Source organism: Temnothorax nylanderi, unplaced genomic scaffold (assembly GCF_030848795.1).
Source record: "Temnothorax nylanderi isolate EJ_2023f unplaced genomic scaffold, tnyl_v1.0 TNYL_tig0041_pilon, whole genome shotgun sequence".
NCBI classification, from domain to species: Eukaryota; Metazoa; Arthropoda; class Insecta; order Hymenoptera; family Formicidae; genus Temnothorax; species Temnothorax nylanderi.
This window is the reverse complement of record NW_027249103.1, coordinates 1,149,576-1,176,826: the sequence shown is the minus strand read 5'-3', so window position 1 is coordinate 1,176,826 and position 27,251 is coordinate 1,149,576. Positions and strand designations below refer to the sequence as shown.

The 27,251-nt window shown below is 38.4% G+C and overlaps 2 protein-coding genes and 1 long non-coding RNA gene across 19 annotated transcripts; 2 read left to right on the top strand and 1 right to left on the bottom strand.

The window, feature by feature from the left end:
* Positions 1–81: 81 nt before the first annotated feature.
* Emc1 (ER membrane protein complex subunit 1) lies at positions 82–6,501 on the top strand. 2 transcript variants are annotated; one of them, XM_071704514.1, is made up of 15 exons: positions 82–528; positions 703–818; positions 1,128–1,311; positions 1,917–2,072; positions 2,219–2,558; positions 2,643–2,946; positions 3,415–3,435; positions 3,992–4,164; positions 4,242–4,403; positions 4,502–4,786; positions 4,879–5,074; positions 5,151–5,348; positions 5,664–5,789; positions 5,914–6,141; positions 6,225–6,501. In XM_071704514.1, exons 1-15 carry the CDS (start codon positions 386–388, stop codon positions 6,383–6,385), a joined length of 2,793 nt encoding a protein of 930 aa, XP_071560615.1. In that variant the 5' UTR covers positions 82–385; the 3' UTR covers positions 6,386–6,501. The 2 variants fall into 2 exon arrangements, with proteins under 2 accessions (XP_071560615.1, XP_071560616.1); XM_071704515.1 differs by lacking the exon at positions 3,415–3,435 and having other exon boundaries at positions 83–528.
* A 1,250-nt stretch (positions 6,502–7,751) lies between these two features.
* On the bottom strand, positions 7,752–15,245 carry Tti1 (Telo2 interacting protein 1). Of its 16 annotated transcripts, none has more exons than XM_071704500.1 (16): positions 14,922–15,245; positions 13,236–13,601; positions 13,084–13,171; positions 12,623–12,980; positions 12,346–12,482; positions 12,086–12,263; positions 11,492–11,669; positions 11,056–11,387; positions 10,752–10,963; positions 10,228–10,623; positions 9,908–10,147; positions 9,287–9,838; positions 8,924–9,221; positions 8,596–8,824; positions 8,381–8,515; positions 7,752–8,306 (listed from the first exon to the last, which is right to left on the bottom strand). In XM_071704500.1, the coding sequence occupies exons 4-16, from the start codon at positions 12,808–12,810 to the stop codon at positions 8,220–8,222; spliced, it is 3,162 nt and encodes a 1,053-aa protein (XP_071560601.1). In that variant the 5' UTR covers positions 12,811–12,980; positions 13,084–13,171; positions 13,236–13,601; positions 14,922–15,245; the 3' UTR covers positions 7,752–8,219. The 16 variants fall into 16 exon arrangements, with proteins under 16 accessions (XP_071560601.1, XP_071560608.1, XP_071560605.1 ...); XM_071704507.1 differs by having other exon boundaries at positions 13,053–13,171; positions 13,275–13,601; XM_071704504.1 differs by having other exon boundaries at positions 13,275–13,601.
* Positions 15,246–22,118: 6,873 nt separating this feature from the next.
* Positions 22,119–24,633, top strand: LOC139771603 (uncharacterized). The gene is made up of 4 exons (XR_011717930.1): positions 22,119–23,822; positions 23,922–24,046; positions 24,305–24,385; positions 24,484–24,633. It is a non-coding gene; the product is annotated as an uncharacterized lncRNA (long non-coding RNA).
* Positions 24,634–27,251: the final 2,618 nt, after the last annotated feature.

The window sequence follows — 27,251 nt, the reverse complement described above, 5'->3', positions numbered from 1 at the left end:
GTCGCGCGAGTACGCGCATAGAGGGGGAGGGGGAGAACTCGCGTGACGTCGAACGAGGCGCGCGGGGCGAGCCGAGGGGTGACCGGCGCGGGGTGCAAACCGTGCAAATGGTCTGCAAACGTGTGCATGCGACGTCGTCGTCATCTCGATCTCCATGCTATTGATGCTATAGCACGTCGGTCGTCGGTCGTCGGTCGGTGGTTCACGTACACGCGTATGTACATACATACATACATAAGCGAGGTTAGCGAGGTGGCCGAGACAGCGTTAGGGCGCAGTGGGGCGTAGAGGCGACCGTGTGCGAAGGGGGCAAGCTCTGCGTCGCGGATACCCTCTCGCGCGCCTGCCGGAGTAAAGCCGGAGTGCCGGAGCGCTCGTCATCGCCATGGCCCCGTGCGCGTGGTCCTTCCGTGGGAACCTCAACCGGTTCCTCGTCGACGCGCCGATCCTGCAGTGTCTGATCGTGCTGGTGAGCCTGTTCAATCTCTCCCTGTGCCTCTACGAGGACCAAGTCGGCAAATTCGATTGGTAAGTGATCGAAGCAACCTCTAAATAATGCAAAGAGTAAGAGAGGCGGGGGGGGGGGGAGGGAGATAGCGCCGTGGGAACGTTATCACGAGGACCGCTATCCGCGGCTATCCGTTCGCTCGTCACCCCCCGCCCGGGGGGTGAGTTAATATCGTATTCGCGGGCATGTTTCAGGAGGCAGAACTACGTCGGGAAAATCAAATTCGCCAGCTTCGACACGGTGTCCACGGCGAAGAAGATTATCGTCGCCACCGAGGAGAACGTTATTGCCGCGCTTAATCTGAAATCGGGTAAATAAAAGTATTTTACGATCTTTCTTGGTGTCTTTTTATCTTTCGCATTCGTTTCCCGGTTAATGGAGAACGCGTTGCGTTCCTTTTATTTCCGGTCCCTTTGACGTTTAATTGTCGTTTTCATTGCCATTTATATTTTCTCGTCCGTCAACATGATGATTACAATGATTACAATGATTAAGCACATCTTCGTGCGCGTTGATGTCATAAATTAAATATTATCCCACGTCAAGTATCGTTGCATGCCGAGAAATGTGATTTGTTAGACCGGAGTAAACGTATTAATGACGTTTATGATTTTAACAGGCCAAATATTATGGAGGCGAGTGTTGGAGAAAGGTTATGGCGGGCATATCAGAACCTTGGGAGGTGTCGCGGACGGAGATCTGATATCCGTGAGCGGAGGTGTTCCTGCCATCGTTCGCGCCTGGGATCTGGCGACCGGGCATATACTTAACGAATGGCCGATTGCCGAGCCAAACCCCGACAGGTTTGTACGGAGCAACGAATTATTGATACAACGTTCCCTATATCGTACAAAAAGTCTGCTTTAATAATCTTACCAAAAAAATATACAATCTATATTACCTTTTCCTAAATCTTTAATAAATGGAAGTTGATAGAAGACAGATAAAATGTGCTTCCGGATATTATACAAAGTGGGATGTAGTCATGTATTAAAAGCCTTTGAGAACTTGATACGTTGAAGACTTATGTGAAACATAATCCATTACTTTTACAGACATGCAACTCCGTTTATATCGTTTACAACATTGGGCTTGTATTCTGCTGACAGGTCTTTCCATCTTTATTCAAAGCACAGTCAATGATATATGTTCTGTACACCTCTAATCGTAACTCTGTGCCATTGTAAATTATCTTAAATCTTAGTGCTCTGTATTTTCATTCAAACCGCCACGTCGAGTAATATATACACGCATACACACAATAAGATATAGATATCTGAAGGTTTTTTGTCGCAATGGAAAATTAATATCTTACATATTGATTTTGCAAAGCTATGGAGATGTTTTGATGTGTTGAATATTTCTTTTTGGCGTATATGATTGACGGATACAATTTATCGTTTTCCAGGATAAAAGATGTAAAGTGGCACATCAAAGATGGAACGTTGCATCATATATTACCCATTTATAACAGCGGAGTGGAGGTAACGTCTTATGACAGCAAGACCGGTGAAAAATTGAAAACTCGAAGAGTTTCCGCGCCGTTCATAAGTCGAGAGACAGAGTAAGTAATCTTAAATTTACATTCTTTTCTTGCTGTACGTTAAATTCATACGTTAAATTTATTTATCCCGTGATATTATTTGCATAAATAATCTTTTCTAATGTGTTATCCATTGCGATATTTAAAATGGCTGTAATTTTGTTTAGGTGTGTTCTAGCAGCTCCGTACTTGGCGTGTTTGAAGGGAGACAGTTCTTTAGCTGTGGTATTCTTAGTACATCTATTCGATACGAATGCACAGTCACAATCAGTTACGATAAATACGATATTCGGGGCTGGCGCCCAAGGGCCATATAAACTAGAGTCTGTACTCGGGGAAGGACCTGTAATTTCTATTAATGCCGATAATGACCAAAGAAAGCGAATTTTAGTTATCGGAGAGTTCTCTCCAACTCCCGTACAGAGAGACATCGACGGTGACGCAACCCTTTATGTTGTTTCCATTGATAATGAGAAAATACTTTTGGAAACAACATATAAAAATGGAGTAAGCACTAAAACATGTTTTCTGGTATTTCCAGAGAGATTTATTAGTGCAGTTTTTTTTACAAACTTGTTATTTTACTTCTAGAAAATAGAAATAACGGCTACAAATCTGTTATCGTCCGCACTTATACCTGATTTATCAGTTACCTTGACTCACGCTTCTATACAATCACCAACCATAATGGCATCCGTTTGCCCGCGGCAAACGAAAGGGATAACGTGCCGTCACTTGTTGTCCTCGCAAGATCACAGCATTGCGCTATTGCAACATAATAAACTGGTATGGGCAAGGGAAGAAGCACTCGCCAGTATTGTGGCCGTTGAAATTATGGAATTGCCTATGTCCGACAGGGATCAAGCTATCGAAACGGAATTCGATCAGAAAGAGAGTAAGTAAAATTATTTATATACATATATAAAATATAAAAAAAACCTATAGTATAAATCGAACTGAAAAAGACTTTCTATCCCTCACTATTGAATTTGATTGAATATTTTCTATATAACTCTGTTGATATAGCATAATCTTATACATGTTCCTTTTGCTACTGAATGAGAGGATATGCCAGAAATAAGATAATATATCTTTGTTGAATAACTATTATTATAATATGTCACATGTGTGAAACGCACTGTTACTCGTACTTCCAAGATATTATGCCATAACTTACTTTCTCCTAAGTATGCGGTTACATATAATATTATTTGAAGGCTATGAAGAAGCTTTGTTTTAATTAATAACACTCTTATTAAAACAACATATTGTTTATCGGCACAACACAACAATTCAATTTCTGATAACAACCTACTTGTTAAGTTATATTAATTAACTCTCTTTTGTGAATGGCTGCTGGCAGGTATTGATGTAGACAGTTCATGTAAGTAGTGGAGCAGGACGGCTGGTTTTAATGCAGTACTTTGTTTTATCGCTATTTACAGACTTACATTTGCATGGTATAACATTTGCGATGTATAGGCTCCTAAAGATATTGAAAGATGTAAGACGTATATACGTGTTGATTATCTAGGATACCTCTAAAAATAATACAGTTATTATATTGCTGTCTGCATGATATATCGCAAGAAATAAGATATCCACATTGGATATTCGATATGGTTGGGTTTAGATGTAATGAAGTTATTATTGACGCAAATAATGTAGCAATTTCGTTGATACATGATAACCTGTGTAAAATGCATGAAAAGTTTCTTATGACTTCTACAATCGTCGCATACGTCATTGAACCTGCTGAGAAAAATTTCATAACGCAATACCAACGGCTTAATAATCATATTATATGCAGTTTGCTATTAAATTCCTAGGCAGCGTCTAATTTTTTTTATATCCTGCTGTATCACCCAACCCACAGATTGTAATAGTACAGTCATTCGGGGATGTGTGCCTTCTAATTTTGCTATGTTGCTTTTAAACAGGGGACGTTCTAAGTATGATACTTCGAAGGATTACTTCACAGATTAACCAAGCCAGAGCATTCTTTCAAACAATACTGGATTTAGTACCTCAGCAGTCCAATCAGCGTATTGATCTGGTGCAAGATAAATTTGGTTTGCACAAAATGATCGTAGCCGTTACATCCGCCGGAAAGGTATGAATCCATGTAGACCATGGGGGGGGGGGGCTCATCTCATATTACAAATCATTACGCTCTAAACTGTTTTGCAGTTGTATGGTATTGAAACCAGAAAAGGTGAAATTATCTGGCAACTCAGGCTACCTAATATCCGCGGTTTCACAAAACTGTCTGACACGATGATCTTGTACGTGCAAAGGGGCAGCAGGCATTTCCCTCATCCACCTCAATGTGCATTGTTAGCAGAAGACAAGGTAAGCTGCACATTTATGTATTACGCTCAACGGTAAATGCACAACTCTTGTTTTCATATTTATCTCATATCTGACATTGTTCTTTGTCGTTACAATAGGAAACCGGACAGGGTGTTATATATACCTTTAATCCGATTACCGGACAGTCGTTGGACGGACTGGTGAAACTTGGCTACAAAATAAAACAGTCCATGTTATTGCATGTAGCGACCGATGACTTCTTACGTGGTATCCTCATTCTTGACGCACGGGATAAAGTCCACGTTTATCCCGAGAGCGCTACCGCGGTTGCAGCTTCACTCGGGAAAAATACGTATCTTTTTACTGCTGATCAAACGACAGGAATATTATCCGGCTTCTCTCTTTCGTACAGCACAACTCAGGTTTGTTATACGTGGATATATATTTAACATATACATATTTGTATCATTCTCACAATATCGATGGACCCTGATCATTTTAATGGTCGGTGCAGGAATTAATCGCTCACAAAGTGTGGGAGCTGTTGCTGTCGCCGAGAAACCAAAAAATAACGCAAGTTGTAGCGAAGAATCCGATAGAACGTGTGCACTCTCAAGGGAGAGTCTTGAGTGATAGATCAGTATTGTATAAGTACATCAATCCTAATTTAGTGGCCATAGTGACAGAAGGCATCGGACATGCCCATAAACGTAAGTATATCCTTTCCCATCGTCATGCAAATCGATATTTATCGAAGATACACTTTAACATTTTCTCATTTTACAGATACGCTTAATTTATATCTACTAGATGTAGTATCTGGGGCTATGATTTTTTCTATCACACATAAGAGAGTACGTAGTCCAATCCATATTGTGCACTCGGAAAATTGGTTGGTATACAGCTATTTTAATGAGAAGGGACGTAGAACAGAAATCGCTACGTTGGAACTCTACGAAGGAAAGATACAGAGTAACATCACAGGTAAAGACCACTCTCAGTTCGTATACATCTGTACCGTGGACGAAAAAAACTTGTCAATTGGTCGTGTCTGTTGTTCCATTAGCTACTTTAGGATAAAAAGATATTGGCTTTTTTAAGATATAGAATCACTTCTATCTTAGAAAATATTTATAAAAGGATGTCGGGCATAAATAGTTCTTATTTGCAACTAAAATTTCCGATATAAGTAAACAATTAGAGCTCTTATCGCCAATTTAATTTTGTACATTGGCTATTTTTTCCCGAAATATTTGTACTGTCAATTCAATAACTTATAACGATTATTGGACGTTTCAGTGTTCTCTTCTTTAGCAACAACAAAATTGCCAATTGTAGAAAGACAAGCTTTCATTTTTCCGGCATCTATAGAGTATATGCAGGAAACTATCACGGAAAAGGGTATCACAAGCAAACATATAATAGGTATGTAAAATTATGGTTCGATAAACTGAAAGGAAAATCCAATTTTAATTACCTGGATATGTTCAAATATGAATTAAGCGGTACGCGTACATTTAATTATGATATTTTAATATATTTCCAACAGTCGCTTTAGCCAATGGTGGAATATTAGAATTGCCGTGGATGATGGTGGATCCACGACGACCTATTAATCCTGAAATGCGAGAAGAAGGAGTTATACCATACATGCCAGAGATTCCAGTCCATATGGATGCTATTATTAACTATAATCAAAGCGTTTCTAGGGTTATGGGTATTTATACTAGTCCTAGTGGCCTTGAAAGTACTTGTTTAGTTTTTGTACATGGTCTTGGTGAGTATCGCATTAACGTACTTGATTTTAAACTCGCACATTTACAAATGACTTCTTACACAAAATTATTGTAACATTTGCAGACCTGTTTTACACAAGAGTGGCACCATCTAAAACATTCGACGTCCTAAAAGAGGACTTCGATTATTATCTTATTGTGATAGTACTCGCAGCGCTGTTGATCTCATCGTACGTCACCAAAAAATTAGCATCCCAAAAAGCTCAAAAGCAAGCGTGGAAATGATGCCTTGTTTTTCTAGAATTGTGTAATATTTATGAATCTGTTCACTATAGGCAAGAATTTTCCCTAAAAATAACTTGTAAGATATACTGTTTTATAAATAGCTAATTTTAAAACAAGGTAAATGCTAATACTTTATTACCTTGTCTAAAAAAATCTTTCGATCTTGAATCCTAAATAAAAATTCATTCATTTTGTTAATCTGGTACAGAACGCACATATGTAATAATGGGTCGATTCTTTCAAAGTGTGATGGTCAATGCACGACGAGAGTGGACCATGATCATTGATCGTTAAACTATATTAAAGTAACTAATAACATGCTCAAGTATAATTGTTTCTCCATTGTATAACAATTTCTGTAAAAGATGGGCGATTTTTTTTCGATATCTGTATATTTTCAATATAAATCAAAGCCAGAATCGGTAATATATAGAGACAATTATAAATGAAATTATGTTCGTAATACATTTTAAACAGTGAAAATATTAATACATATGATACTGAACCATGCTAAATAGATGGTAAATAGAAGTATATATTTGTTTGATACGCAAAAGAAAAATGTAACTATCATATTAAGGCTGTATTCCAAAATTCACTGACAGTACTGGAAATCTTTAGTACACGTGACGTATACTATAGATTTTCAGCGCTTGCAATGAATTTTGGAACAGCCTAAATATGATAATCAATTAGCAAATCAATATTAATAATTTTATTTTCATGATTGCAAAATGTAATCTAGAATTTGTGAATAACGATATGTCTTACATCTTTCTCTGTAATTCATATTTCCTTGTAACGGTACATTATGTGTAAGATATTTATGCATTTTACATACTTGTACATTTTTTGCAAAGTTTCTTACGATAAGTTTTCTAAGAACACCATATGAGACTTACAAGAAATATCATGTAAAGAAATGTAATTTTAAAAGAACACGAAATTTTTGTCACTGCTTAGTTGAAAAATTTAGTTACATATATATATCTTCAGCTTTTACTTTATATCACTGATCCATTATTCACATAACTTTAAAAATAAAAACTCTGAAATTGAAAATATTTCAAGATGAGTTGAAAAGAGATCTTATACAATAATTGCTTGCATTTATATATGCATTTTTCTTATTTGAAAAAAATAGTGGTTATGCAATCGCCAAACTAGCGAAATGTTGCAAGAACTTTAAATTTCTTTGAAATTTAATTAGTAATTTAATTGACTTTTTCAATTTCAATTTTAAAATCAAACTAAAAACGATTTATTATCGCGCATAAGAGATGTTGGAAAATGTAAAATTTATATTGAGATACGTGTGCGTGTGTGCGTGTGCAAAGAATGCAAAATTCGTTATATACATATTGAAGTTAATTTGAAACTGGATGGATTATATGTGTAAATATCGAACATACGTATATACATATAATATATGTATACATATACCCATACATACACAGAACACCTTACACATTTTTATTTTATAATGTATTGCTTGTAGATAGTAAAAAAAGGTATAATTATATGTAAGTTATTGTAAAATGTGGAAATAATTTTAAAATGTTAGAATTATATACCAATAAAAATTCTGTCACAAAATTTTTTCATTATTCTCTAGTGTAGCTCATGGATTCTATAAATTGTAATAAATCTAAAATCTATTTACTTTCTATGTGATTAATATTTTATACTACTTTAGCATAAAGGCGCTTTGTTACTGAATGGCACATTTTGTTTGAAAAGCTTTGGCTTAGTATTTGTTACTTGTTTATCACATTTTTTTAAGGCTTTAATTACAATTTTTTAATTATTTTATATATGTTTTAAATATGTTTATTCAATAATGGGTATTCTTCTGTTCAATATATACAATGATTTCATTTACATTTCTATAATATTCATTTGACGGAGCAACATCTGGAATCTGAAAAGTAATGCAAAATTTTAATTCATAGAAACTGCAAAAATCGCATCTCATAATTATAAATGCTAACATACCAGCAGATTTTTCATATCAAATGTTGCATCAGGTACTATCCGTGCAACTTTTGAATTCCAGATACTGAGACACTTCACCCATGCAACATCCCCATTATAATCAGCAATATCTTTGTACAATTTCACACAGCACGCCTATTAATCAAGTAATAAGTGGTGAAAGACGTTTATGCATATGCAAGATCATACAATATTTCTTTCTATTTTGATGTTACCTGTAATGCGGTATGTTGACGTGCACTAAGGTACGATTGTGTGTTACTTAATATTTGCCATAACTCGTGCTCGCACAGCTTCAAGAGTCGCGCGATTATTCCCAACGTAGATAACAACTCGTATTGAGATTTATAAGTTTGTGTAAATTTGTAAATGTTTACCGAGCTCTTATTGATACTTTCTTTAGAAGACTCAGTCAGGAACTTAAATACAGATGGCAATACCTCTCTGTGTGTGAGAGAGAAAGATTAATTACATATGACACTCAGCGTGTGTTAGTCGCTTTTCTACAATATATTATTCGGTGAAATGCGCGAGGTATCTTACCGTAGAGTTCTGCTTCTGATAAAGTCATTCGACACGTTGGCGAGTACGTGCAAGAGTTGCCACGCATGGTTAATTACAAGAACATTTTCATCGCTAAATCTGTCGGTCAGCGGATGCCACAACTGATGCACAAGAGGCAGTAGTTCGTTCTCCCACTCGATTAGTATCGGTAAACCCTCTTGAAGCGTTTGCACTGCCATCAGCGATTTTTGTACATCCTTCGAAGGTAGAAAGTGTATACAACGTTTCATAACGTCTATGATTATCCTTATATGAGTTGGTAACTTTTCTTCTTTGTCTGGAACACATAATAAATAATGAAAAATTTTACAGTCTATAAAAATAAATATAAATTCTCATTACCTTCTGCACTGGGATTTGAGTAATCCTCATTTGTTTCTTCCAATAACTCAGTATCCGGCACATTTGTGTCTGATTCTGTCTCTTCAATGTCATCCTCAATTTTTTTATCAATCTTCTTTGCATTATAGTACTCTAACAAAGAAAGAATAATCGTCTCCGTAGGATTATTTGTAGCTCGCGCATCTTCCTCTTTCGTTACTTTGGTATCGTCCCAGTTTATTAACGTTTTTATGCATATGATAAACGTGTAGAATATCTTCAGGAACGAATAAGTATCTTTTTGATGATGAGGAGTACTTAGTTGTCTGAATACATCCTCTACAATTCCTTTCAAGTGTGGCAAAAAATCTAATCTGCTATATTTCATAACAACTTTGATAACGTCTAGTACGCCAGGATTGCGATCTATTTGGCGTAATTTCATTATAATGTGATAAGAAAAGTAATCTACGTTAGCACGTAGTAAATCACCAATTGTCCTATGTTGTTGTGCTTCCGCGACATTTTCGAGAGTACGCACTCCAATATAGCTGATTAAACCGTTTCCACTGCCTGAAATTATCCGCAATTTTTATTTGTTCGTAGAAAGATTTCAGCTTTTTCACTGTTAACAACACATACCTGCTCTTTCAATAATTAAATACAAGGTTTTCAGAAGATATCTGTCATAGTCGCGTTGTAAATTTTCTGCTATAAGACCTAATCCTTCTGTCAAAAGACAACATTGCACTATATTGCTCTGTGCCTGTACCAAAGGAGTGCCATCAGTTACTTCTGTAGGCAAGTACCATACTTCTTGTGTTGTGTAAAAGTCTACGATTTCCTTATATAAATATGAAGAAGACGAATCTTTGACAGAAACTGAAACAAAGAAAAAAAAATATATGTATATTGCCTACGTTAAAGAAAAATATATATATTACCTAAGATATGTGTATTACCTAAGACCCAATTAAGCAGCAAACTCAGTTCCTTCCTATGTTGTGGTGCATCCATCATAAGCTCGAGAATAGTGTCAATTAATATCCTAATATCCCCAAATTCTCCGAGCAGCCTGCATATTGTAACAAGTTTCTCTTTACACGAGTTATTCTTAATAAACTTAAACTGTCTCCATGAATCTGATCCGTAAAAATATGCAGGATCATCTAAATCTTTCACATTTGCTGTCTGTAGAATAGACACATTGTTGCAATCTATGACCATGATGTATACAAGAGCTAAAAGCAATCTTTGCATATGTGCTTGAGACCTCATAATATGAGGCAATTTTTGCTTTCCAAATAATCTTAAATAGCCGGCGAATTGATTCAAGTATGCCAATTGTTCGTTATCATCTGGAAAATATAAAGGTAGATACATACGTCGTTTTGATTTTCATATTTATGTTTAATAATTATATTACAATTAATAGTGATACAAAATAAGAAACTTCGAACTTTAGTCAATAAGAGAAAGCTCTCACCTGATCGTCTAATAATTGTGGGCAGTCTTGTAAGTAAGCTGTAAAACTTGTCTTCCAATGAATCAACCAGTGATTTCATATCATGATTTTGCATGTAATTTTCACTTATTGTGTGCAATATATTGTGCGCTTTTTCACTAACTTCTGGGGATTCGTCTTCAGAAAGGGAAATCAAATAATCTATTAATGTCATATTATTTGGTTTCATATTCCTATATAAAATATATATAAATTTATTCAGATGTTATAAAAATATAGAAAGCAGAATATATAGAAGAACGTATAAAAGAGAGAAATTCCTTACCTGCGACAATTTTTAAGTATAAGGCCGATACTTTCAACTAGTTCTCTCTTAACTTTGTAGTGTGAATGGCTCCTAATTTGGTCTAACAGTTGTATACAAGCGCCAAGCTTAACTGCTACGGCTTCAAACCATACTTTATTTCTTGTAGCTCCTTTCAAATTATGTTCTATGTCGCACTTTCCGTTATGTTTAGCACTATGTGGTGCATCGGTGGATATACTGCAACCTTTTTTCATAAGTGCTTCTATAGATAATATGTCTTCTTCAGTGTCTCCTTCAGCTTTATCGCCGACTACAAGAGATATGATTCTACCCCAAGCTCGAGTTGCTATCTGTAATAATCAATTATTGTACAATTTATAATTATTGCTCAAATAATCTTTCTCTTTTGGAATATCTTAAAAATAGTTCAATATATGTGAAAATCATGTATTACCGTTGTAATTTTATGATTCTGAACTTCACCTCCCATTGCTATTTCCTGTAGCCCACTGACAATACCAGGAAAAAATGCCATGATGGTGTCTGCTACTTGATCTTGCATAATAATGTCGGATTTGTCTAGTTCATCATCAATATGGCACAAAGCCATTACTGCTTCTATCCCAGCTAATCTAACAATTAATTCCAATTAATATAAATATACATTTTAAGGTGATACATTATAAGACTGGAATGTTGGACAGCTCATTACTAGAACAGTTCAGCAAAAGATCCTTGTTTAATTCTCAGACTTGCCATCATGCATATACTATAAATTTTGATTGGAAAAATATTCCACTGTAATAAATGGTACTGCAGCATTCCTTGGAGAACAAAAACTTCCAAACAATAACGAAAATAAATAAATCTTACGAACAAAGCCTTCAGAGTAAAAGTTGAGTAAGAGATTTACATTTCCTTCTTATAAAAATTGCAATTGTAATGAAATCATTTTGGAAGCTTTGTCTCATCCAAGGCTGCAACGCGATGAAACTTGCTATAAAACTAATATAATGCCGTCTTCAATATATTTCTTCTAAATGCTTACCTCACAGGAAATGACTTTTCAGTTCTTGCGATTGTTAGACATAAAAATATTCCTTGACCGAGTTTCAGTACATTTTCCTTGGTATAAAGTGATTCTATCACGTCGGTAACGCATTGGTGGACAAGATCTTTAATACATAAAGCTACTGCCTCCTTAAGCTCCTCGTGAAACAAGATCACTGTAAAATTCAAATAATCAGATAATTAGACTATTGTTATAAATTATTATAAAAGTTCAACGACGTAATCTAGTTTTCATACCTTGATTTGGCTGATTCTTGTCAAAAATCTGGATCAACAGAGATCCATAGATGTCGAAGAAGAATTTCAATTTTGTAATTCTAGTTTTTCGTATTATGACTCTCACAGTCCTTACCAGTTCCTCTTTCACGTTCGTACTACATAAAGAAATATATTTCAGATCGGACATTTGTTAATTTATATCACTGATATGACGATACATTGTATACAACCATATTTCTTTTGTCATATGTAGCATAAGTTAGTGCAGCAACGAATGCTGTAGATGCTAAATTACCTCGAATCGCGTTGTAGGCTGGTGATGATGGGAAGTAAACAGTACTGGGACAGATCTTGCATGGTTTGATCGGGGATGTTTCCGACCACTACCGCGACTCGGTACGCGTGATCCTTACTCGGATTTTTTATCAAATTGTCGCAGCACGACTTCAACTCGAGGAAGATCTGCATGTTAAACCGCTCCATCCTCGGTGTGTCGATGTTTAAAATGCCACTTCTTTCTAACCGCAACACCCTCACGTGTCTACAATACACCCGGGATGACGACGCGACGTTGGAATTCTCCAATCGATTAATAATATATTAGTTAGTGCATAATCCCTCTAATTACTGATCTTCCTTCGATTTCTTCAAGACTAAAATTGTTCTTGAATATATATTTATTCACCAATCTCTACATCTTCTCTCACGTTTTCACAGATCTTAACCTTCATAACACACATGCATCATGCATTTTACCTTCTTCTTCTTCTTTTAATGAATTTTCAATACGAGAGAATAACGAGCTCATTATTTGTTCACTCACTTTCGAAATTTGCGTCTGCATCTGGGAAAAAGGATGAAAGAGGATGAAAGAGTGCAACTAAACTACGAAGAACAAATCTCTGCACCTGCCCTATGTTTATTCTTTGTAACTGTACTCTTCGCACCATTTCTCTTTCTCTCTCCAACGTAAAATCATATCTCTATTTTATTTTAAGTGCAGAAAGTGTAATGCATAGTACGACTTCGGTTGCGGTCCGCTTGACGCTACAAACGCTTTGAAGCATTTTTCTTCTCCTTCTTTCTTCATTGAAAGAAAAGAGAAGAGGAATGCTTCGAAGCATTTGTAGCGTCAAGCGGACCGGAGTCTTCAGAGAGCAGAACTGCCATTCCAATCCAAGCTGGTGCACGTGGTACTGGTAGCTATCGTCAGAGAGAAGCCTGAGAGAGGCCATCCCGGCCTTTTTCCTGGGACCGTCGAAAGCCCCTGTACACTACCGCCAGTACATCCATTATCGAAATTGGTACTACGTAGCCACGTTCATTTTCCGATACTGCCGATAAAACATCATTTTGTTGTATATATATATATATATATATATATATATATTACATAACATTTGCGATGTAGCACGGACGCGCACTAGAATGATGTTTTATCGGCAGTGTCGGAAAGAGAAAAAGTGTGAGAGGGAGAGAGGGCTATCACTATTAGATATTAAACATACAGATAATATAAATATATAAAATAAGTTAACATTTTTATCGATACATGTAAGATATAAATATTAAACTGATCCTCGACCAATTACAATCGAGAATATCTTACATGTATCGATAAATATGAACTTATTTTAAATATTTATATTATATGTTAAATATCTAATAGCCCTCATCTCTCCCTCTCTCACTTTTTCTCTTCTTTCACTTTCACACTTCCCAGACAGCACAATATCCAAAATCGGGACATAAGACGTCTTTTAGACGTCTTTTAGCCATCTTTTCGTAAGACATCTGAAAGACCCGCTTTTGGACATGTATGTTGTCTGAGTTTTTTATTTCAAATAAAAGATATATGTATCTCCTATAAATTTAAAGATCCGAATACGAGACAATATAGGCCTTTATGGACAATTTTGTAAGCAAAACGAATAATATTTGGGGAACAAGCAACAGGGAATGTTTTATAATTTTTAAGTATCTTGACGATGGTTTATCGTCTTTTATGGAATTTATGGTATGCGCGATCACCGCGCTGCAAGAACGATCGCGACGAAATTTTTACAAACGATACATATTAATGTTAATTTTCTACAAAGTTAGATTAGGAGCACATACAAATAAATTTGAAACATTTGTAAACGTAACGAATTACGTGAATTACGTGAACGAGCAAATTACGTGTCTGTTCTTGAACGAAAAACGCAATTGTATTCGCATACACACGTTTGAGCTTGTTAATTCGCACTCTCGACTCTCGACGCTCATACGCATTTTGGAGCAAGCTCGCTCCTTCGTTCACGATCGTTCGCGATCGCGACAAGCAAAGTGACATAACGCCAAACGCGCGATCATTCTCTTTAATTACTTAATAGATTATTAATTCCCGTGCTTAGTGAGAGATTCGAGCTATTTACCGAAGCGTCTTTCCACGCGATTCACTCATTCGCGAAGTAGAAATCGAAACGGAGGCAAGAGACACGACACGAATTCCGAGGTTATCGTCTCACTGCGACACGCGGGACAACAATTCTATTAAAGATTCGGATGTGTCGCGCTTCGAATCATTTGTCTCTCATGCACAATTCACTTACCGATCACGGCACATTGCAGGAGACCCGTCAAATCACAGCCGGGAGGAACGGGAGGGTGATACGACGTACGGGCGTCCTTTCGGCCATCCCACTCGTTGCAGACGTTGCAGTCGACACGAGAAGAAACAGAATACAGAATATTCGGCGTACATTCAGCTTGCAACACACACACACACACACACACACACTCTGTAACCTGTGAGGATTTCTTTTCGTTCACGAAAAAGAAATTACACGAGCAACAACGTCTCGCCGCGACCGCCGCGTTAACGTATTAATTACTTGCGTGCGCGCCGCGCCGCACGGCGAGTCGAGCCGGGAGCCTTCGAATCCGGCCGAATGCCGAATCACGTTCGGCCGCTCTCGCCGCCCGCCGCCGCGCGTCGGCGAGGCACGCGGCACGCGGCACTCGGCAGTCGGCACCTCGGCCTCGGCCTTGGCAGTCGCAATACCGCGATCGCGACCGTTGAATGAGTCCGCCGATTTCGCAGCAACGTACGTGCAAAGTCGGCGCGCGGACGATCATTTCCATCGGCGAGACAGCCTTGATACTTGTTTTGCCGACGCTCGGAGTACCCTCACCTGCGGATATTACTCACAATCAGTCATTCTCCCGATAAATTTCGAACAGGTGTCAAGTGTTTGTGCTCCGTGCCGTGGGTGCTGATTCGGAACGCGCGCTCGTTCGTGCGATTGGCATTCCTGCTCCTCGTTTCGCGGGAATAATCGACGAGGCGCTCAATAATTTGCATCAAGTGTGTATCAAGTGTCGTGAATGAATTAATGTGTCGCGCGAATCGCTCGCTCGAGGCGGAGATGTCGAGGGCGTCGAGGCGAAGGTACCTCGTACGGCAATTGCGAGTCGTGACGTGTCGTGAGTGATTTGTAGTTTCGTCGTGATATTCGCGGGCGATAATCGCTCGTCCCGGCCCGGGCCGCCATATGTCGCTGGACTATCGAATGTGCGTGGCATTCATTTACGCGGCATATCTCGAATCGTGTCGTGCTTTGAACGTGCTGTGTGCTGTGTGCTGTGTGCTGTGTGCTGTGTGCTGTGCCGGAATTGTCGTGCGATTATCCCCGATTCTTTTCGAAGAGCGGAAAGAGGGCCGAGTGACAACGTGAAATCGTATCGTGATTCAAGTAAGTGATTCAAGTAAATAGCACGCTGTGATACAACGATACAACGCTCGTTCGTGAATATTTCTTATTTTTGTGACTCGTGTATTTCGTGCCGCGTAATCGCGACTCCTCATCGTGCAAAGCATGCATTAATAGTACTTACCTTCGCGAGATTTACGTGCTCGATACCGCGGCGTAATGTGCATACGATATTCAATCTTAATTGTGGTTTTGTTTAATCAACTGCGTGTCTTTACTAACCGTCCACTTGATTCGCGTAGTATCTCGCGTCGCAAGCGATCTTGGAACATTTCATCGCCATTAACGCGACTGCAACGCAGTGATGAAACGCGCGGAACGAATCGGGGCAATCGGCGCGTCGCGACTCCTTCAAATTTGCACGAAAAATCTATGTTACCTGTTTTTATATTACTACAGAGTAAAGTACTTCCTTCCCATGGGTACGACCTTGGCGAGGTGGGAAGGCCCAGTACCCAGTACGAGGATTTTACCCAAGCAAAACTCTTGTTCTGCTTGGATAAAAATCTAAAGACGGGGAAGCTAACGTACCCTCGTCCGCCGATTTAATTGAACGAACCGCAGCCGGTTCGTCGCGTTTGCTTCGGGAGTGCCGTTCAAGTAATCGGACTAAAGGACTTTTTTAAACGGGAGTGCCGTACAGTATCGCGCGAGAAAGACTTTTAATGAAATTAGTCCGCGCGCGATTGTAGTTTATTATCCGCGAGTGTTTCTCGCGAGTGTCCTGTGCGCGCTGAGAGGAGGAAGCCTGACGTCCTGAGAGGAGGAGGAGGTCTGAGAGAGACATCGGGCACCGACGGAGCAACCTTGGGGTAAGTATCATCTCTTAGCTACGTAAAATTAATAATTTGTCTCCATTTATTCGAATTGTTTAATTTAAATTTCGATAAGTTAAAAGTAATTAAAGAAAGAGAAGTTATCTAAAATTTTATTCTTGCAAAGATCTTTTTCGATAAACAAATAATTGTATTGCTAAATATTTTATTGAAAGACGAATTAGAGACGCGTAAGAATCAACTTTTCAAATGTTAATAATTTTGAGCGCTTTTTAAATTTAAATCTTCCATTTGTATGTTACAGTATCGCCGTAGCTACGTGGCTGCATAACTCCGCCCGTTGCGCATCGAATCGGTGAGTCAATGAGACATTTTTTTTTATTGAGGTAACGAATCTACGAATAATTAAATATAGAGCAAAAATATATCTCGGTACATGTCAAATTACAATAATTTATAGTGTAAAAATATTACATTTCGTAGATCCATTGCCTTAAAATGGATGGGCTAAAACTGATTATGGCATATATTTAATCTTGGTATCATTTGTTTATTGTTGTATTTATTGATTGTTATTGATTTATTGTGCCAGTGTGCTTGAGGAAATACTCGCACACTTCGCACGCACCGAGCTCGCGAAGAGCTCATCAAATTATGTTAACAAAACTCTTCTATATAAGTGACTTTTAAATAAAATTTACATAATAAATTAAATTTTGGAAATTTTAGTATATTGATCAATTTTACTTAAAACTAGAGTTAGTAATGAATATTTTAGACATACAAAAGAAAAAGTAAAATAATACGCAAAGAAGCAATATATAGATATATTTAGAATTTATTTGATAGAAAACGTGATAATTATTTATTACTAAAATTTATTTGAACAAAGCATCGATTATACCGTAATTTTTTGTAGCCTATCCATCTATTTTTTATTGAAAAATTGGCTTTATGCTAGATAAAGTCAAGTAACATGACGTGAGATTCTAAATATTCTGTCGAGAAACGTTGAAAATTTTTAAATTATTTTAGAATTGATGATATAGTACAATTATTCAGTTTTGCAATAATATATGACTACATTATATATTATTAATATATAATGTATCAAAATAATTTTGATAGAAAGTGAAAGATATAACGAGATACATTTATATCGATAATCGTAAAATAAAGATTTGCATATATTATTTTATTATTTAATTATAACAATGCGGTTATTGATTAATTATAATATTTAATTATAATATTAATTGTACGGGAAGTTTCTTTTTCTCGGATCTCACGTCATTTTATTATGTATATCTTATTTGATATATTTTCGAGATGCGTACCGCATGAACAACATGCACAATAACGCATCTTTGTGTTTTCGCGGTCGGTTTTCGCGGTCGGTTTTTTGAGAAATTTGTTATTATTAATTTTTTAATTTCGTCTACATTATAAATTTTAATTTTTCGCGGGATATAATTGAGATATTTATATGTATGACGCAATATTCATAGAACGCGAAGTAAAATTTTTTTCTGTACTTGATTACAATTCCAAATAAATTCCAATTAAAAGAATGGATTACAAAGAAATGGACAATCAATATTTTCAAGTAAATAACGTAATTAGTAATAGAAATATTTTTGATCAACCTTGTGCAGTCATTTTATAAATTAATATTTTTTGTAATTTAACTTCTCGTTGTGCATTTTTTGATACAATCGATACTCGCGCGTAATTCGAATCGAACGTAATATATTATCTTTCGGCAATAATAATGATACGACAATGGAAGGAATTTTTTTCTTTCCTTTGATCTGGTCGAAATGCGACCAGATTGTATATGGCCAGGAGTGACAAAGGTAAGTCCAATCTGGCCTGAAGAAAAAAGACTGGATATGATAAAGGTATATTATAAGTGGTCAACATTGACCACTGAGATGAAATAAGGTATGAGATGAAACATATAAAATGGTTCTATATATTTATTTATTTGTCCCAAAGGGCTACTTTTTCTATATTTTCTCGCATACGTGCGAAATTGTAAAAATTGCTATTAAATCCCAATCGCGCGCGTCTTAAAATCCCCACTTTCACATTTCTCACATCTCAAGTGATCGGTTTCACTTTGAGGTATCCCGGTCAGGTATCCCGCTGGATTAACCAGCAAATCAGACCCCTTATAAAACGTGTCACGGACTTAATTAAAGCTTTGTATATTAGATATTATAACATGGATAGGTAGGAAAATGGATAGGTAGAACTATATAGATTGGAATACGGGTAGGTAGGGATACGGGTAGGTAGGGATACGGGTAGGTAGGGACAAGGGGATATAACTCGATAGAAAAAAATGTAGACAAAATAAAAGCAATATTATTAATATAATAATAATAAATATAATTATTTATTATTATTATATTTTTAATATCTAATAACAACTTAAATGCCTATATTTAATAATACTAATTTTTGTATTAAATAATTTTTGTATTAAAACTTATTTAATATATCAAAAATTAGTATTTTATATTAAATACCAATTTAAAGGAGGGGTGTCAATAAGGCAGTTTTTTGGCCCACGTCAGAATCGCTCCAAACTGTGGTATTTTCTTCCTACCGATGTAGCTCACAACCTCCTAGAACCGTTTGCTGTCCGAGCAATTAGAGGCTGAGAACGGGCAACTTGAAATCTCAAAAATCAATGGTTTTTGAGTTTTTAAGTTGCCCGTTCTCAGCCTCTAATTGCTCGGACAGCAAACGGTTCTAGGAGGTTGTGAGTTACACCGGTAGGAAGAAAATACCACCCCTCTCGTGGTGTGCCACCTTGCCGTGGTGAGAGGGCACCCTGTATCAACGATCCACTGGGGCAGTACCTTCGGCTTTACCGAAGGGAGGGCCCGGTGGGGAGGTACAGGGTCTAAGAGTACACCGTACCCTCCTCCCAGTTCGCTGGGAGTGAAGGGTACAATGGGGTCCGGCGCTCCCGCCAGGGAACTTGTTTCCTGGCTATAAATCCTTTTCCTGTCTGCCTTCGGCGACATCACGCTTTTCTCCAGTAGTGAGCGTGTAATAAATAAATCCTCCTCCTGTCTGCCTTCGGCGACATCACGCTTTTCTCCAGTAGTGAGCGTGTAATAAATAAATCCTCCTCCTGTCTGCCTTCGGCGACATCACGCTTTTCTCCAGTAGTGAGCGTGTAATAAATAAATCCTCCTCCTGTCTGCCTTCGGCGACATCACGCTTTTCTCCAGTAGTGAGCGTGTAATAAGTAAATCCTCCTCCTGTCTGCCTTCGGCGACATCACGCTTTTCTCCAGTAGTGAGCGTGTAATAAGTAAATCCTCCTCCTGTCTGCCTTCGGCGACATCACGCTTTTCTCCAGTAGTGAGCGTGTAAAAAGTAAATCCTCCTCCTGTCTGCCTTCGGCGACATCACGCTTTTCTCCAGTAGTGAGCGTGTAATAAGTAAATCCTCCTCCTGTCTGCCTTCGGCGACATCACGCTTTTCTCCAGTAGTGAGCGTGTAAAAAGTAAATCCTCCTCCTGTCTGCCTTCGGCGACATCACGCTTTTCTCCAGTAGTGAGCGTGTAAAAAGTAAATCCTCCTCCTGTCTGCCTTCGGCGACATCACGCTTTTCTCCAGTAGTGAGCGTGTAATAAGTAAATCCTCCTCCTGTCTGCCTTCGGCGACATCACGCTTTTCTCCAGTAGTGAGCGTGTAATAAGTAAATCCTCCTCCTGTCTGCCTTCGGCGACATCACGCTTTTCTCCAGTAGTGAGCGTGTAAAAAGTAAATCCTCCTCCTGTCTGCCTTCGGCGACATCACGCTTTTCTCCAGTAGTGAGCGTGTAAAAAGTAAATCCTCCTCCTGTCTGCCTTCGGCGACATCACGCTTTTCTCCAGTAGTGAGCGTGTAATAAGTAAATCCTCCTCCTGTCTGCCTTCGGCGACATCACGCTTTTCTCCAGTAGTGAGCGTGTAATAAGTAAATCCTCCTCCTGTCTGCCTTCGGCGACATCACGCTTTTCTCCAGTAGTGAGCGTGTAAAAAGTAAATCCTCCTCCTGTCTGCCATCGGCGACATCACGCTTTTCTCCAGTAGTGAGCGTGTAATAAGTAAATCCTCCTCCTGTCTGCCATCGGCGACATCACGCTTTTCTCCAGTAGTGAGCGTGTAAAAAGTAAATCCTCCTCCTGTCTGCCTTCGGCGACATCACGCTTTTCTCCAGTAGTGAGCGTGTAAAAAGTAAATCCTCCTCCTGTCTGCCTTCGGCGACATCACGCTTTTCTCCAGTAGTGAGCGTGTAATAAGTAAATCCTCCTCCTGTCTGCCTTCGGCGACATCACGCTTTTCTCCAGTAGTGAGCGTGTAAAAAGTAAATCCTCCTCCTGTCTGCCTTCGGCGACATCACGCTTTTCTCCAGTAGTGAGCGTGTAATAAGTAAATCCTCCTCCTGTCTGCCTTCGGCGACATCACGCTTTTCTCCAGTAGTGAGCGTGTAAAAAGTAAATCCTCCTCCTGTCTGCCTTCGGCGACATCACGCTTTTCTCCAGTAGTGAGCGTGTAATAAGTAAATCCTCCTCCTGTCTGCCTTCGGCGACATCACGCTTTTCTCCAGTAGTGAGCGTGTAATAAGTAAATCCTCCTCCTGTCTGCCTTCGGCGACATCACGCTTTTCTCCAGTAGTGAGCGTGTAAAAAGTAAATCCTCCTCCTGTCTGCCTTCGGCGACATCACGCTTTTCTCCAGTAGTGAGCGTGTAAAAAGTAAATCCTCCTCCTGTCTGCCTTCGGCGACATCACGCTTTTCTCCAGTAGTGAGCGTGTAATAAGTAAATCCTCCTCCTGTCTGCCTTCGGCGACATCACGCTTTTCTCCAGTAGTGAGCGTGTAAAAAGTAAATCCTCCTCCTGTCTGCCTTCGGCGACATCACGCTTTTCTCCAGTAGTGAGCGTGTAAAAAGTAAATCCTCCTCCTGTCTGCCTTCGGCGACATCACGCTTTTCTCCAGTAGTGAGCGTGTAAAAAGTAAATCCTCCTCCTGTCTGCCTTCGGCGACATCACGCTTTTCTCCAGTAGTGAGCGTGTAATAAGTAAATCCTCCTCCTGTCTGCCTTCGGCGACATCACGCTTTTCTCCAGTAGTGAGCGTGTAAAAAGTAAATCCTCCTCCTGTCTGCCTTCGGCGACATCACGCTTTTCTCCAGTAGTGAGCGTGTAATAAGTAAATCCTCCTCCTGTCTGCCTTCGGCGACATCACGCTTTTCTCCAGTAGTGAGCGTGTAAAAAGTAAATCCTCCTCCTGTCTGCCTTCGGCGACATCACGCTTTTCTCCAGTAGTGAGCGTGTAAAAAGTAAATCCTCCTCCTGTCTGCCTTCGGCGACATCACGCTTTTCTCCAGTAGTGAGCGTGTAAAAAGTAAATCCTCCTCCTGTCTGCCTTCGGCGACATCACGCTTTTCTCCAGTAGTGAGCGTGTAATAAGTAAATCCTCCTCCTGTCTGCCTTCGGCGACATCACGCTTTTCTCCAGTAGTGAGCGTGTAAAAAGTAAATCCTCCTCCTGTCTGCCTTCGGCGACATCACGCTTTTCTCCAGTAGTGAGCGTGTAAAAAGTAAATCCTCCTCCTGTCTGCCTTCGGCGACATCACGCTTTTCTCCTGTAGTGAGCGTGTAATAAGTAAATCCTCCTCCTGTCTGCCTTCGGCGACATCACGCTTTTCTCCAGTAGTGAGCGTGTAAAAAGTAAATCCTCCTCCTGTCTGCCTTCGGCGACATCACGCTTTTCTCCAGTAGTGAGCGTGTAATAAGTAAATCCTCCTCCTGTCTGCCTTCGGCGACATCACGCTTTTCTCCAGTAGTGAGCGTGTAATAAGTAAATCCTCCTCCTGTCTGCCTTCGGCGACATCACGCTTTTCTCCAGTAGTGAGCGTGTAAAAAGTAAATCCTCCTCCTGTCTGCCTTCGGCGACATCACGCTTTTCTCCAGTAGTGAGCGTGTAAAAAGTAAATCCTCCTCCTGTCTGCCTTCGGCGACATCACGCTTTTCTCCAGTAGTGAGCGTGTAATAAGTAAATCCTCCTCCTGTCTGCCTTCGGCGACATCACGCTTTTCTCCAGTAGTGAGCGTGTAAAAAGTAAATCCTCCTCCTGTCTGCCTTCGGCGACATCACGCTTTTCTCCAGTAGTGAGCGTGTAATAAGTAAATCCTCCTCCTGTCTGCCTTCGGCGACATCACGCTTTTCTCCAGTAGTGAGCGTGTAAAAAATAAATCCTCCTCCTGTCTGCCTTCGGCGACATCACGCTTTTCTCCAGTAGTGAGCGTGTAAAAAATAAATCCTCCTCCTGTCTGCCTTCGGCGACATCACGCTTTTCTCCAGTAGTGAGCGTGTAAAAAGTAAATCCTCCTCCTGTCTGCCTTCGGCGACATCACGCGGCGTTAGGGTCACTCGTGGTGGTTTTAGCCGGTAGGCTGCGGGGAAATGGCGGAACTTTAATGTTCTGCTCTCTGCAGAATCCGGCACTCCCCCCGCCCCGCCCCGGGGAAGGGGGAGTCTTCCTCCCGAAAGGGGGGTCACTGGTCACTCAAACCCCGGAAGAATGGAGGCACTCCCCGACCAGTGGTGCTCCCCGATCGGTGGCACAGCCACCGTGACTGGTTGCCACTGCTGACGGGTTGCCTCCAGGACGTCGTGGGGATTCCAGTGATGGAAGATTTCCACCACGTAAAATAAAAAAAAAAAAAAAGGACCTAGTTAAAACGCAGGTAGGGAATAATTTTTAATTCCTTTCAGCAATTACATTTCCATTAAGCGAGAAAAGTCAAGAAACATTTCGACTATATTGCAAAAACGTTGTAAAATTAATGCAATATAGCTGAAATGCTTCTTGATTTTTCTTGCTTAAGGGATGAAGTCACACTGCATTGCCACGAGTCTCAATGTGGCTCGAGACCGGAACAGCATGAAAGAAAGTGGTGAGTTTAATTGATTTTCACGTACTATGTCACTTATGTCCAAAAATTTTCTATCTCTTCTGTCTTTACTTAATCGAATCGTTTATTTGAATGTTTCAGAAAATAACGACGCAGAAGGTGACATCGGAGCAGCGAGGGAATCCTGCGTAGCTGACATTCCGAGCAGCCTGAGAGGAGGAGGAGGCCTAGGATAGGCATCGGGCATCGGCGTACCAACACTTCTGGTAAATGTTACTTTTTATTTTTTCTAAAGATATAGAATCTCTTTTTTTGTTTGTGCTTATTCAGTTGTTACATTAAATCGTGTTTCGAAATTTAAATTAGTAAAAAGAAATATTTTGAAAAATTTGATTCAAGTTGATTCTAACGTAAAAATTTTTTTCGAAGAAGTAATTTAAAATATAATATTAATCTGAATAACGAATAAGATGTTCGATGCGCGTGACAATTATTTAATCGATTCGATTATTTTTATGTTACAGAAAATATCCACGCGGGAAGGAGCAACGTTGCTTCGCATCGAGGGAACACGAGGGACATCCCGAGCAGCCTAAAAGAAGGTGGTGAGTGTAATTGATTTTCACGTACTATGTCATTTATGTCACAAATTTTTTATTTCTTCTGTCTTTACTTAATCGAATCGTTCATTTGAATGTTTCAGAAAATAACGACGCAGAAGGTGACATCGGAGCAGCGAGGGAATCCTGCGAAGCTGTGAGGTCGTATCTTACACAATTCGAGGTCGATTTTACACAATTTCCGGTTTTTCTGCTTAAACGCTTAGTCAGGCAACCCCGAAGCTAAGTGTCTACATCCTATCTTAAATAGATTACCAAAAATGAATTGGTTGTCAAAATTTTCTCGTATTTTCTCGTATTTGTAGATACGACAAATTTGCACTTCAAAATTATAATCAAATAATGAACAAGATACGACATATTTATTTTTAAATAACAATAATAAATGTTATTTAAAACTAAATATGTCGTAACTTGTTTATTTGATTACAATTTTAAAGTACGTCGTATCTATAAAAATTGCGTTTTTGCGTTTGTTTTCTACGAATAATATCAAATTAAACAATAAAGCTGTATTTTAATTCCAAATCACTATACTTTTGAAAGTAAAGCAAACTATCTTGTTTGTTGCTTATCAACAAAACAAAAATTTACGAATCCTGTAAAGTGACAGTTTTTAAGATACGACCTCCCGAAAGATATCAGTCGATATACGATAGAAACAATAAAAAATATGAACAGGAAAAGATTTTGTCATCGTTGAAATGGAATTCGAACTTGTGAAGATCTATAAACGACAAAACATTTATGTTATTGAGTTATTGATTATTTTTACTGCCTAATCTATTGTAGGGTATATGCAAAAGTTAAGTGAAAAAGCAAAACAAATGTAATGCGTTAAACATATTTTAATGTACGTTGCTTTTTAGTATTATATAAGTGTTATTTGCAATTGGGAACAAAGTTCTTTGGAAATTTTAAACGTCATCGCAGGTGATGACCATTACATGATTATAGGGAAGATAAGTATAGGAAGATTTTTCAATTTTAAAATATTTATTGTTATTTTATAATAAAACATTACATTTACATTCTCTCACTTTATGAGATTTTACATTATTTTATATCACGTTTCACTTTATTAATAATTGGATTTGCCACAAAAAACCCTGTCTATTTTAGAACTATTTTAGGTTAATAAGCATATTAACAATAGATTGCGACAATTAGAAAATAGAAGGGACTTGAGTACTAATTCCGAACGCGACAGCACGTTTGATGTACGCAGATGTGTGGTGATCCCTTATGTGAAGGGCTTAAGCGCGGGCATACGGGGTACTCTTGAGAGAGTCCGCTGTGACGTGGTATATAAGATACCGAAAAAACTCAGTGCTGTCATCAGGAGGGGCAAGGACAGATTAGCGACTAACAAGGAAACTAATGTGGTTTACAAAATTGATTGTGAGAATTGCGACGCGTCTTACATTGGGCAGACGAAGAGACATCTCGAGACAAGAGTGAAAGAACATTTCAGCGATATTAAAAAACATGACAGCAATTTCTCTGTCGTAAGCAAGCACCGGATACAGAATGACCACAATTTTAAGTGGTCAGATCCGAAAATATTACACAAAGAACCTCACTTGAAAATGAGAGAGATCGCTGAAATGTTCTTTATAAAGAAAAATAAGAACACGATCAATTTAAAAAAAGATACGGAGAATTTAAATACGATATACGACAGTGTCATCATGTCAGTTTGATTGTTTATATTTCTACCTCGGGACACCTTGTTTCTTTCTTTGTCCGCTCAGTCTCCCAAGTACTCGCATACATGTAACATGTCGCAACGAAGAACTAGTCATACGCGAAATTCTATTATGAGATTCGTAAGTTTTTCTTGATCGTCGCTTTCTCTCCTCATATATCATTGTTGCTACAAATTAAGATTGGTCCACAGCTGACCTTTAGGGCCATGCGGGAACATGCTCGTGAACTCAGGAATCTGTACTAATTATGTGACGAGTCAATAGATGATAGGTATTGCTCAATATTTAATAACGTCGTTAACTTAATATTGTCTCGATTTATTTATATTGTTTTTCTTTTTCGCTGTTCCTGTTTCAGTTCGCACTTGAAAAGGGCTCGAATATAGAGCCGAAACGTTGTGCATTTTTGTATATATTGCGCCAGTTAATCGAGTAATAAATTGAATTGCTATTTTAGAACCCTCGCGTCTAACAACGAGACTTTGCTAAAATAAAAAATTATTGTTAGAGGATCAGAATATTCTACAGACATAATCCTCTAAGTCGACATTGTTTAGAGATACACTTTCTGAAACATTAGAAAAATATACTATATAGCATTCTTTCATTTGATTTCTCGGCATCCAGGACTTTTCTCCGTGGTGATAGTGGTAATGGTTACAATCAATTATTTTGAATATCCCTGACTCACATCCAGAAACTTGCAATTAGCTGGATCAGTAGTAACAAATTTATTTGTATAAAGTACTTCAATTGATATATTAAAATAGTTTATTATCCGTCATCACAGGGAGGTGCCTAGGATGTCGAAAAATCGAATGAAACAAAGCCATTTCGTACATTTTTCTAATTTTTCAAAGAGTGTATCTCTGAACGGTATTAACTTACAATAAAGGATTATGTTTATATAGAAATATTTCGATTCTCCAACAATAATCTTTCATTTTAAATCTTGTTACTAAACGCGAGGGGCCTAAAACCTTTATAAAAATGGGCAAAGTTCTTTGTAAGTGAGTTTAATGCCAAATTGGCAACAATTTGCTATTAATTTACTTACTGGATTATAAACACGCTGCTGTGTATTACAGACGGGTTGCAATCATATCTACCCATTAGAGAATAGATATTTTGTACTCTAAACG